This window comes from Mya arenaria, chromosome 13 (assembly GCF_026914265.1).
Source record: "Mya arenaria isolate MELC-2E11 chromosome 13, ASM2691426v1".
Classification (NCBI taxonomy): domain Eukaryota; kingdom Metazoa; phylum Mollusca; class Bivalvia; order Myida; family Myidae; genus Mya; species Mya arenaria.
This window is the reverse complement of record NC_069134.1, coordinates 20743381-20756411: the sequence shown is the minus strand read 5'-3', so window position 1 is coordinate 20756411 and position 13031 is coordinate 20743381. Positions and strand designations below refer to the sequence as shown.

General features: G+C 35.3%; 1 protein-coding gene across 1 annotated transcript in view; it reads left to right on the top strand.

Annotated features, from left to right (window-relative positions):
- LOC128215112 (uncharacterized) overlaps nucleotides 1-13031 on the top strand; it is a 34487-nt gene that overhangs the window by 13442 nt on the left and 8014 nt on the right. The window contains exons 17-45 of the mRNA XM_052921834.1: nucleotides 272-595; nucleotides 760-961; nucleotides 1079-1338; nucleotides 1508-1721; nucleotides 1836-2081; nucleotides 2401-2535; nucleotides 2740-2934; nucleotides 3238-3489; nucleotides 3764-3974; nucleotides 4132-4301; nucleotides 5413-5574; nucleotides 6002-6124; nucleotides 6310-6435; nucleotides 6548-6676; nucleotides 6911-7024; nucleotides 7148-7405; nucleotides 7835-7957; nucleotides 8070-8195; nucleotides 8398-8529; nucleotides 9020-9151; nucleotides 9361-9438; nucleotides 9646-9816; nucleotides 10075-10194; nucleotides 10324-10446; nucleotides 10985-11116; nucleotides 11216-11332; nucleotides 11500-11751; nucleotides 11883-11992; nucleotides 12218-12374. Coding sequence (XP_052777794.1) covers nucleotides 272-595; nucleotides 760-961; nucleotides 1079-1338; nucleotides 1508-1721; nucleotides 1836-2081; nucleotides 2401-2535; nucleotides 2740-2934; nucleotides 3238-3489; nucleotides 3764-3974; nucleotides 4132-4301; nucleotides 5413-5574; nucleotides 6002-6124; nucleotides 6310-6435; nucleotides 6548-6676; nucleotides 6911-7024; nucleotides 7148-7405; nucleotides 7835-7957; nucleotides 8070-8195; nucleotides 8398-8529; nucleotides 9020-9151; nucleotides 9361-9438; nucleotides 9646-9816; nucleotides 10075-10194; nucleotides 10324-10446; nucleotides 10985-11116; nucleotides 11216-11332; nucleotides 11500-11751; nucleotides 11883-11992; nucleotides 12218-12374 — 4894 coding nt within the window. The remainder of the gene's footprint in view (nucleotides 1-271; nucleotides 596-759; nucleotides 962-1078; nucleotides 1339-1507; nucleotides 1722-1835; nucleotides 2082-2400; nucleotides 2536-2739; nucleotides 2935-3237; nucleotides 3490-3763; nucleotides 3975-4131; nucleotides 4302-5412; nucleotides 5575-6001; nucleotides 6125-6309; nucleotides 6436-6547; nucleotides 6677-6910; nucleotides 7025-7147; nucleotides 7406-7834; nucleotides 7958-8069; nucleotides 8196-8397; nucleotides 8530-9019; nucleotides 9152-9360; nucleotides 9439-9645; nucleotides 9817-10074; nucleotides 10195-10323; nucleotides 10447-10984; nucleotides 11117-11215; nucleotides 11333-11499; nucleotides 11752-11882; nucleotides 11993-12217; nucleotides 12375-13031) is intronic.

Below are 13031 nucleotides of genomic sequence, written 5' to 3'. Positions count from 1 at the left end.
TCTCTGAAGGGATCTGTTGGACTTATTAGTCTCGCACGTTTGAATCTTTTAGGACCCGCCAGTCGTTTTGTTCCTTTTCAGCTTTTTAATACACGGTTACAATCTTATTAACAGTAATTAATATTTACAATAAATGCAAATAGTATGTAGTTTTAGGTTTATCTCTCAAAATGTATGTTTGTTATAAATGTGTATGTATTGATTCTAAATACGAGCGTCATTCTAAAAATCAATACGGAAATAATTGAGATAGTTATATACCTCCATTCAGGTATGTTCTAACGGTTTAGTAAGTTTCGGGAGGAAGTACACAAGGCCATCGGTTCACGCCTCAGATGGAATAAAAGGCCAGTCCTTACTTGCAACTTATTACGGAGACATCAAAGAATTCACAAGGTCCGATGCTGGGATTTATTATAGAGCGTATGATATACTTAATGGCTCTTCAGACATAGCATCGGACACTGTCAAAGACATAGAGCGTCTTGTTGAACGTGTAAATGGACTGGATCAATTTTCTTTTCAAACGAGTTCAATTCTTTTTGTTACTTGGTCGAAAGCACAACCTGGGCAACGAGTATTTGATCAAAACAAGGTTTGTCTACATATTAATTATATCAAACTATTTTCTTAGAACTCAGAAGTACATGTGTTGCTTTCTTGTTTGTTGCTTTCCTTTTGTTGTATTAAAATAAGTGAGAGCAATCGGGAAAAAGAATCTACTGTATAAGAACGTTTTACGAATATTATGTTTTTCAGGAAGCAAGTTTTCAACTAGTGTTGGTATCAAGCGGGACTGAAACCTATGCTTTAAACATTTATGGACATTCTTTAATGCAATGGTCTGCCAATGTGAATCCAGACATTTTTATAGGATACTCATTTGGCAATAGACTCCAAACAAATATTTTATCTTTTACACGATTGGCTCTTCGTATTGACGAATATGCATCGACAAACGGTAATATCGAATATATTGTTTATTCCAATAGAAAATCAGATACAGGTCAGCTGTTAACAAACATTTAAGTATAGGATGGCATTTTAATGGTTGTTTTACGTGTAATGGACATTTCAGGAATCTCTGGATTAGTTCTCCAAAAACTATTTGATGATGAAAAACCAGTAGAGAATCGAGCTGTTGAATGCATAAGATGGTACCAAAAACATGTGCATCATAAAGACAGATTTTATGATTCGTTTTCGTCAATGCCTCTTTGTCCCTGCGATTTGGCGAGTTTAAAAAACGATCCGTTTTTGAGTCCTAGCGAAACAAAACAAAATGGTACTGTGTGTTATGATATGTGGCATAGGGAGGCGCAAGGAACATATGGCAAAGTAGGACATTCTTAAAACTATATAATAATAATAATAATAATAATAATAATAATAATAATAATAATAATAATAATAATAATACATTAGAAACTACAGGGACAAGCCCATAAGCCAAGAACTAAAACCACATAAAGTCCAGTACATGTTTCTCTTTCGTTTTTGATTGCAGAGTTGCTGTTACAATGAAGAAACAACGTTGTTTAACGAAGATATGCCTACAGCTGGCGGTTTTATGATTTCGCACCCGCAAGTCTCAGTGCGCGATAATACAAAGAATGATATCAAACCTAAGGAATGGTGCTGTTCTAAGTCTGATTTCTGTGACAAATACTATGAGCTTCATCCAACGGGGAAATGCAAATTATTACCGGTATTTGATCTTGGTAAGACACCAATTCTAGTGGTAGTCCATGTTCAATTTTTTCATTAATATATTTTTTAGGTTGATGGCATGAATTCAATGTAACCTTACACACCTGCACTCAATTTCATTACAGGCATTTGTTGGGGCGATCCACACATCAGAACGTTGGACAACTTTAATTTCACATTCAATGGGCTGGGAGAGTTTACCCTTTTTCGCCTGAGGACAGAGAATATTACCTTCGATATGCAAGGGAGAACAGCACGACCGGTCAAAGCAGATGGAAAACTTTCCTCAGCAACTGTTTTCACTGCATTTGCTGCATTCGAAAAGGAGACAAACGCAAGCGTTCATGTCGAACTAAATGATGAAAGAGATGGTGTGTTTCTATTAATAAGAAGTTTTTGTTCATTGAAAATCTGCATAAGATGCACAGTTCATTTTATTGATTTTAAACGCATAGCATCTATACGCATGTATGAAATGTCAATTGATTTGTCCCCAAACTTGACATGTTAGTATATGGTCAAAAGTTATTTTTTCTACAAATAACTTTAACTGTTACCTAGAATTGCGCTATGCAGAAAAAAAATCCATTTGAACATCAATTTCTGTTAAAAAAATGTTACACGATGGCCCCGCTAACAAAACCTTCCTCTGCCGCTATGTGCACTGTTAAATTTCCTTTCTTATTGTAGATATTTCAATTTATGGCAACAAAGAAGACTTATCTAAAAAGTTTAAACTGCAACCCAGCAACTTTACCTATAAAGATGGAAATATTATCATTCAAAAAGCGAACACATCTGTAACTGTTCTTTTCTCGCGGATTGGTATGTAAACACCTGTACTTATTTGTCTCTGTATGTTTTCGACTGATAAGTTATTTCTTGTTTTAAATTATAATAACGTATTTCTCTAATTGTTTCATTGAATATGCTGTGTAGTTTCAACATCGCAGTTTGTGTGAGGATTTCATAAAAATATTGTTTATCATGAAGCAATTGCACTCATATTAAATCATATTTAAATTTAAGGTATATTTATGAATATCACAGTCGCTGCTAAATTACTTTCAATAAACGTAATGGTTCCAAAAGTACTGAAAGGTAAGCCGCTCGGTTTGCTTGGAAATTATGACGAGGATCCATACAATGACTTTGTTTATCCAAACGGAACGGGTTTTCCATTTAACGCAAGTGAACGAGAAATATTTTCGTATTCCAGTCTATGTAAGTCATGTAACTGTTTATCATATCATTCGTATATATTTGATATTGATTACTTTTCTTTTTTGTTTTTCCACGTCGTGTTTCCCTCATTTAGTATTTGTTAGGTATGAACCTTGTTTTTATTCTTGCTGTTGGAATTTGCAGTGAAGTTAATTTGTATACTAACTAAATTTGTCTAAAATGCAATTGGTTTTATTCCTTACGATATATATGTGTGTTTTCTGTTTGCTTTAAAGTGAATAGGCTAAGAAGCCCAAAAATGAACTTCTTGTTCACAACTTTAATTTATGTTTGTGCGTGTAGGGGAAATCGACGGGAGCTCTTCTGCATTTGTGTACAGACTTGGAAAAAACCATTCCGATTTCCACAATTCCAGCTATATTCCATACTTTTTGGATGAATTTCATAATGAAACACTTAAAGCACAAGCTGTAAGTACATGCGGTGGCCCTGAAAATGTGCAATGTGTATATGACTTTGTATTTACGGATGAATTGATCGCACAACAAACGTTAGCTGACGACAAGGATCAACAGGAACAAAAAACAGAAATTGGTAACTTTCTGCCTTAATTATCATTTATTACATTGATGACAAATAAAACAAGTGTTTTCGGATACTCGCAAATACCAAGTAGTATAGTTTGCTTTTACTTTGTAAGAACCAGGTGCTTATCGCGTTTAAAACAATTGTTATTTAGGCAATTTATGACAAAGATACTTTAGGTTCGCTTTGAATGCATTGGTCAGAAATAATCTAAAACTGAGGTTGCGCCCTATACTTGAAATGTTGTTTACTAACTTTGAGTCTTGTTGTGTTTTTTTCTCAGAAAAAGTGACACCAGAACTGAACGGTTGTAGTGGACTAATATTTGTGAGTCTTGGTACACCTGCTACATGTACGGTGGAGGTAAGCGAAGATCCGTCAGTGTCAGTTCAATTTAAAGATATTGCCGACTCTGTGTATGCCTCATTGCCGACGACTGGAAGAATAAGAGACGTCGTTCTTACCATAGATGCACCTGACCCGTTTAATTTGAGGTAAAGCAAGTGTCACAATTACAGCTACTATTATTAAACACATTTAGTCATCTGCATAGCCTCTTGAACGTTATTGTAAGCGTGTATGTAAAGAAGATGGGTGATAACGACCATTTTATCTTTTGCTGATCGAAATTGCACTTGTTTACGAATTTAGAATTACAGCAACAAACGTCGAAACAAACAAAACGAAGGGTTTAACGGTCACGATACTCCTATGCACAAAATGCCATGGTCATGGTGAATGTATTGAAGAAACGAGGGTCGACGAGAGAGCGACAAGCACATTTAAGTACGCCCAATGCATTTGCGATGATCAGCACGAAGGTACGTAAATAACTAATCTGTGGGCCAAAAATGCCCACCTCTCCCTGGTGAATTTTCGTGAAGTATGATTTTCTAACGGCACAAAAAAATGATAATTAAATCATTTACGCTGCAGCATAATGTAAGGTCCGGTACATATTGAGTATTCAATGGGTATTGCCATGAAATATGTCATATTCCAATCTGATAATGAAGTAAATAAATGATTTATTACATACTAAAATAATATCAAGTTAAAGAAAGTATGGAATATCAGAAACCTAATGTAAGTTATCTCAAAATGCCCCTTTACTATTAAAAAATGAACAAGATCTAACTGTGCAATTTATGTCTTAAAGAGACCCGTTTACAAAACTCTATATTAGCAATATTAGTTTTTGTTCAAATTGAGATATTTTGCTTAATTTTATGAGAAAAACAAACAAACAACAACTGACAGATGAAGCCCTAAAAAAACGGCACAAAACCTTTCCAGCAGAATAGAACTTTATTCTTTCATCGTATTTGAACTTTTGCTGATGTTTTTACATTGTTACAAGTATTGAATTCACATTTCAAACGAAACTCTTTTTTTCGTTGTCTAAACCTATAAAAGTGAATAAGTTATTAAACGAAGCATCTTTATTTAAAAACATTTACATATTTACACTAAGTACTCTATGATAATGATACCTTCATAATGATGAACGCGAAATGCTTTAATCATCAAAGGTGTTGTATGATACATTCTAAACGCCTTAACGCAGTGATTGGCAGAACTCGGTATAATATTCATTAAAATAGCATTTACAGAAACTATAAGCGTGGTAAATTTCCTCGCGGGTGAATATTCATCTTCTGGCATATAGCCTAAACATTTTATATTCAATCAGTTTAAACATAGCAGTATTTATGACTTATTGTCATTGATGTTTGTTTACCAAGCGTGCAGCGTACGAGTATATGGTCACGTAGATGACATGTTTATATCTTAATATAAGAAACATTTAGCGAATAGTTACACAGAAAAGTACAATTCTTGTTCTGTTGGTATGCATGCAAATAAGCTTATTTTTGAAACAACATATTTGCAATGATTTGTATTAATAATTTTATCTGTATCCCGCTGTAGGTGCCGATTGTGAGCATGTTAAGGATGGATGCAGTGCTGATCCTTGTCTACGAGGTCAGGAGTGTATTCGTTTAAACGTTTCCGAGCAAATAGCATTAAACACGTCATATATGTGTGGTGCATGTCCCGATGGATTTAGCGAAGAGAATGACAAATGTGTTGGTTAGTTTACTTCAGGATAGTATTAAGATATAATTGTGCGCTTCACATAGTTTATTCTATCATATTCATTGTATTCCTCTTCATTGCTCAAACTTGCTTTTCGTGTAATACCAGGTTGATTCTGTACACTTATACAACTTACAAGTGCCCAATTTGTTTTGACCTTGTGCTTTTGACTAGGGTCATCCTTATTTGTTTTGCTACTGGATATGTCCCCGTAGTTTGCTGCATAGTATTGTAAAACAAACATGTAGACTTAACATTTAAAAATATTCCAGTTGACCCAGACTTTTGCTGGCGCTTACGTAACAAAATACATGTGAAATGAACAAGTTAACATTTTACAAATCCATACATATGTATACACACTGGCTGTAATAGAATACTATACAAAAAGTCAGGAATGTATCATCGTGTCTTTATTCAGATATTGACGAATGCAGCGAGGGCAGCCCATGTGAGGACCTGTGCAACAATGTAGAAGGAAGTTTTGTTTGCAGTTGTAACATTGGATACCGCATTGACGTATCAAATCTAACTGCTTGTACAGGTGACTTGAACGTTTTGAAAAAGTTATGTAAATAAAAACACTCAGCATCGAAATGAAGATGTGATTGATTGAAAAGAATAAATGCATAAGCACTCTGACCAAAATGAATGACAACGATTAAAAATAGAAGCAATTGTTTAAATTCATTTCTGAAATTTTATTTCCATACATTTTATTTCAAACAGACATTAACGAGTGTGACGAAGGTCTAGATAACTGTCCACAGCAGTGCATTAACACGGACGGTGGTTACAACTGCTCTTGTTTCCAGGGCTTTACGTACAACGATACCACTGACCGTTGTATTGCTGGTACGTTTTATTGACAATATTTAACATGCTTTATTGCTGTTGTACAATACTTTGTTTCATCTGTATTCCGTACAATATAATTATAGTATACGTGTTTACGGACTCATTACAGACGCTGTTCAAGAATGTGAGAAGTTGGCTTGTCCGGACTCGTCTGTGTGTTATTTAAACAAAGATGGTAACCCAGATTGTCTTTGTGATAAAGGATTTGATTTCAATAATTCATCACATAGCTGCGAAGGCAAGTTTTACTTAAGAAATGCATTTATTACATGGTTGTATTGTTGTTATATTTGTTCTTATCTTTAAGGTTTTTTTTCTTTATGTTTCAAGATTTATGACATAGGTATAATTTGCATCTTTTCTTTGAGTTCAGCTTCGATAAATTGTAGAAGTTTAGGTGCGTTTTGCTATCCCGAGCCATAATTCACTTGATACTAAAGTTAACAATGTGTCTTTTTCTGACACCAATTAGACATAGACGAATGTAAACAAGGGATATGTACCCAGATTTGTCGCAATTATAATGGCGGATACAATTGCTCGTGTCATCCTGGATATTCACTTCTTGCTGACAGAACTTGTCAAGGTAAGACTCTAGAAAGATAGTTTTGGGATTTTTATTTCGTTTTGTCCTTTCAGTGGGTCATACCCTTACACCAATGTTTTGTTGTTGTTGGTTCGTTGTTGTTTTTTATTCTATCTTTTTAAGAATGCGCATACGGAACATGGGGAAACAATTGTTCGGAAATGTGTCGTTGTTCGGGTGAAGGAACATCCGAATGTGACAGAGTGAAAGGGTGCATTTGCAATGAGGGTTACCAAGGTGATGCCTGTTCAGAAGATATCGACGAGTGTATTCTGAATCCAACAATTTGCAACGATGCAAGAAAAATATGCTTTAACACGATTGGCTCTTATAGGTGCGAATGTCCTGTCGGACTGAGGTTAACGAATGGAATATGCGTAGGTAATAATTGTTCATTACGTTATTCTTTTCTTAAGTGCTTCCTGAAGAAGAGGCGCCAAAGGAAATATATGTAAACGCCCGTAGGAATACCAATTATCAATAACTGCTACGACTATTTTGGATGACAAGTTGTTTTAAATAATTGTATTGTAGAACACTTAATAGCTTACTGAGTCAGCAATATACAGTGATTCATTTTATTTTGTATCCTGAAACAAATTCTCTTTTTTGCTGAGGAACATTAATCTTAAAACATGCGCATCTGCAGAATGCATACTTTTTGAGTAATCTTTGCACGAAACTTTGGCTGATTCCATATTTTTTGCAATGGATCAATGGTTTTAATATAACAGAGTCACGATATGACTTTTAAGCAGATTTCCAAATAAGTAACTAAATATAAAAATATCGTTTCGGTTGCCATTGCAGACATTGATGAGTGTTCCAATCCTTTGTATAACGACTGTGAACAAACATGTACCAATACTTTCGGCGGTTTTACTTGTTCTTGTCCGACTGGGTTTACGCAACAAGGAAGAAATTCGTGCCAAGGTAAATATGTGTAAATGCAGTATGACTAAATAGGTTAATATTTGGTTATACAATGTTGACTGTTTACTTTGTCTGCATTTGATATTTTTCTTCCTTATGTCTTTATTTTCAGATATAGATGAATGTACAAACGTGCAAGGTGACTGTGCTCATATCTGCGCTAACACGAATGGTTTCTATCAATGCTTTTGCAATTTCGGCTATAAACTTTTGGACGATCGGACCAACTGCGCAGAAAGTATGTAACGTGAATTTAAGGCGTTTTCTTTCACTTTTATAAATGGTTTTGAATTAAAAGTCCATGACCGTTGCGATTATCAATAATTAATTTAACATGCAGTCTTGTGTTCCAGTTCTAACCCATTTTTGATACTTTTCAGGCCGTATGCTTGTGTTGTATTCCCAAATAAATAAATGAACATTGTTGACATTGTTTCCAGTTGAAAACCCATGCAGGCAAATCAGCCACCTTAAATGCCAGCACTTCTGCGTCATTGATAGAAGCACGGAAGAAGCGAAGTGTCAGTGTAGAGCTGGGTATGTGCTTGCAAATGATGGAGAGAGCTGCGACGGTAGGAGAAACATTTTCAGATAATAACCATTATTTGTGATTACATTATACCTAAATTATACTTTAGGTTTGGGGTTCTAATGAAAGCAAAATATATTTTGAATAACTGCATTTTTGGAGTTTTGTTTTTTGAAACACTGATTGTTTTCTTGTTGTTGCTGTCTGAAACCTGAGCTCGAACTGGTTAAGTTTCCATTTGAAGATCACATGCAACGGTTTGATCTAGTTTGTTACTTAGCGTGTCAAGTTATTGCATTGAATCTTTTTTTGAACATGTCATAATTGTTTAACTCTATCACTGGATTGTAATGCATTGTAATTTACTTAAGAGTATTTGATTTATATATGATGTTGGTCACAAAGGTGTATAACTGTCTTTGCATGGTTATAAAATCATAATACATGGACCTGTTTTAATGGTGGTCACAAAGGTGTATAACTATCTTCACATGGTTATAAAATCATAATACATAGACCTGTTTTGGCTTTAGATATTGATGAATGTTCTGACCCAACCGCAAACGACTGCAGTAAATCTTCGGTCTGTTACAATACCAAAGGATCATATCAGTGTAAATGTCCTGAGGGTATGAAGCTAGAAAATGACCTAAGAACATGCTCAGGTAAGTGTTTGCTTTAAAAGATAAACATTATTTCTATCACAATATATATAATATATTAATCTATTAGTATCAAATAACGCCTTTGACCTCAATTGGCGACACAAGAGTAGCATGTCCAAAGTCATACACTTCTCTGTAAAATCAAAACATATCATTTGGCTACTACATTTGCTAATCCAATGCTTATACGAATAACGTTTCTTATTAAGCATGCGATGAATACCATTACGGAGCTAATTGCGGAAACCAGTGTCAATGTTTTCATGGAAATTGTGATCCAGTTAAAGGTAAACATTAAAATGTGAACAAATAAATAAAATTTAAATTGACTTAAGTTGTTGAAAGACATTTCGATGATCACATAAAAGCACAAACGAAGGTAAAATAAATCATCGTGTGGATTCTTGTTAGCATATGTGTCCAAATTGATGCGCTAACAACGTTTGTTATAATCTTACTTTTAAGTTTTGATTTCACTTAATTAAATTTAACAGGATGTATATGTGAGAACGGTTGGTTCGGAGATGACTGTGACCTTGATCTTAATGAATGCGAACGATCTCTGCCTGTATGTCCCGATGGAAACATTACATGTGTAAATACACCTGGAAGCTTTGAATGCAGATGTTCTCCTGGATATTCGAATACATCTGGTGTATGCTTAGGTATATAACACTCTTTGGGTGTGATACTATATAACACGATTAAAATGTTTCGTTTTCTTTCGCCTTTTCTCTCCTGTTGGGGTATGAGAATAGCAGTATTGATATTTGTGGGAGTCAGAGACCTGCATTTGTAAACAAACGTGTATTGCAGACTATCAGAAATTACTTGTGAATTGTATTTTATTAGATCTTTAGAAGACTATGGCATTTTGGTAAATAAACGTTCTATTCTATACATTGGTACTTATTCGTGTGCAGACATTGACGAATGTGCTGATAGCGGTAAACCTGCATGTGAACAGACGTGTCGAAATACCCCAGGAAGCTACATTTGTGAGTGCAGTGAGGGATTTAAACCTGACAATTCAGCATGTGTTGGTATGCCAATTTCCTCAACTTTGACTTTTTGCAATGATACAGTTTTTGTTATTTTACTAGAGTGTCAGTACATGTTCCTTTTCCTCGTTACTCTCAGTATACGTTTACTAAAACTTGTATTTACTTCAGATGTGGACGAGTGTGCGGCTGTGTCACAATGCGACCATAACTGTATAAACACCATCGGTAGCTACAGGTGTACCTGCAAATTTGGCTTCAAACTGGATTTATCGGACAGACGGAAATGTTTGCGTAAGCTTAACAGTTGTTGTTTTTTTTCTAAATGGTGCCTTAGAATATGAATATACACCGTTTGAACCTACGTACGTCCTCTTATTCTGGAATTTCTGATGTCCAGCTACGCAGCTAATCGTTGGTTGTTTCATGAAACTCCATACAATGATGATATGTTAAGGACAAATATTATAAACACACTTTGTGCACATCCCACCATACCTATCGCAATTATTCCAATAATACAATGAAATCTACATCGCCAAACCCAGTACCTAAAATAGTAGTATAATGTACAAACCACATTCTTGAATGGAATATTAAGAAAACATGAGCACACCTAAGATTGTTTTATTTCTTGAAAATCTATCTATTTTAATATAATATGGCATGCGTAATTGTATCGTAAATACTTACTTTTAGTTCACTTAGACGTTTATCTTTTGATGCCGGTTGTTTGATGTACAGTTGTTTAGTACTTCTTTAAAGTAAAACGTGAATATATGATTTATATACTTGTTTAAAGAAAAATACATAAATATATTGTTGCTTTAAGCATCACCTGAATGTCACGAATTCAATATCACCGAATGTGAGAACTATAACGCAACTTGTATGATGTTCGAGGGAGTTGCTAAGTGTTTATGCAGAAAAGGTTTTGAGGAAGACAGAAACAATATTTGTAAAGGTATGTTGTCGAATGTCCTGTAACCACACGTGAGGTTGAATAAATGTCTTCTTTGATTTTTTTTTAAAAATGAAATTGACCCTCTATGTTTGAAACCAGATATTGACGAATGTGGCAGAAACCCATGTGACCAGGACTGCGAGAATACACATGGCTCTTTTACCTGCATATGCGAGGAAGGTTTCTTTCTTGAAAACGACGGTATAAGTTGCTCAGGTATTAATTAACTTTTGTCTTATTTCATATGTTAAACCAATTTACAATGGCCATCATGTGTGTTTAAATACAATAGTTTATTTCATTGGCTCTTCCTTAATTTTTGTATTAGAATAAATTCATACACAGAGTTTTAGCTCGAAAATGTACAATTTACTATCTTTTAGATTGCAAACCCGGTACGTATGGACTGAATTGTGCAGAACAATGCAAATGTATTTCTGAAAACACGGAATTGTGTGACAGAATAAATGGAACCTGTACATGTATGCGAGGTTGGAAGGGAGACCAATGTTCGGTGGATATAAATGAATGTGAGGTGGTTTCGTGCCCCGTCAATTCCTACTGCGTAAATACGAATGGTTCATACACTTGTGATTGTGACAGGGGGTTTGCAAAGGCCGGACAGACATGCAAAGGTATGCGTAACCTGATAGCCTTTAACGACTGTATAATAATACTGTTGTCCAGCTGTGGACAGTTATACATAATGTGCTTACCGAGGTATGTCTGCGTTTTAATGACAATGTGAAATGATGTTTCTTTGTAGCTTGTGAAGGATTTCAGTTTGGTGTGGATTGCACGTCTGCGTGTGACAACTGTAATAAAAGTAATGCCATATCCTGTAACAATGTTAATGGTGCCTGCATCTGTTCGGCGGTACGTTAACATTTATTATCAAACAAATCTACACATATAAGGTAAAGTTATGCACATTGAAATAGTTTCCATTACAATTTTTATTACTCCGCAATTTGGATTAAATAGTATGGAAGTTACAAAAGTGCATAGAAAAAGGAATAAACGGTAGTTTATACTATACTTCTAAAAAACTTTATATGTAATGAAAGAAACCTGTAGCTAATAATACTGTACCGCTCTTAGGGATGGATGGGTGAAAACTGTACATCCGATGTAAATGAGTGTACAGATGGCAGTACACTCTGCCTGGACAAACCAAATGCGATGTGTGTAAACAAGCCTGGATCATATGTGTGCCAGTGTCCGACGGGGTATTACGAAGTTGACGGTGTTTGTGAAGGTAACTAATAAATCCGGTTTAATTCCATCATGTGCCTATTCCAAGCGTGCGTGTACATTGCTGTCGTATCTCTGTGAGAGAGAGAGGGGGGAGAGAGAGAGAGAGGGGGGGGGGGGGGGGGGGAGAGAGAGAGAGGGGGGGGCTGAGAATACATAAACATATGAAAACAGCAGTATCGTTGTAATTGAGACTATAAATAAATTGGTAATACATATTGAACATATTAAATGTATATGTAACCTGTCACTGTTGTATTGTGAGGTTGCATGTGTCCCATTGTGCAGTTAAATATGATTATCGTGTAATGTTCGACTGCAAGTGTACTGTGTGTGTCCCTTTAGTTTCAATAACATAATTGTGGGAAGTAATTATTCTCTAGCGGATCCAGGGGGGCGCCGGGTTGGTGGAACACCTGGCGTCCCCCTTAGAATTGTCTATGTTTATTTTTAATTTAAATATAGCAGGAAGAAAAGAGAAAATACGCCAAAAGTGTATCATTTCGGACTTAAAAGTTAAGATGTCTCTAAACCCCCGTGTCAACATCTTACACCATATACATTTCGGTTCTGAGCGAGGGGCGCACGTCAAAAGTTTTCTCCCTTAAGATACGCCCCTTTAACATCAGACCCTGTTAGTTACTCCGCAAAAGCAAAATAG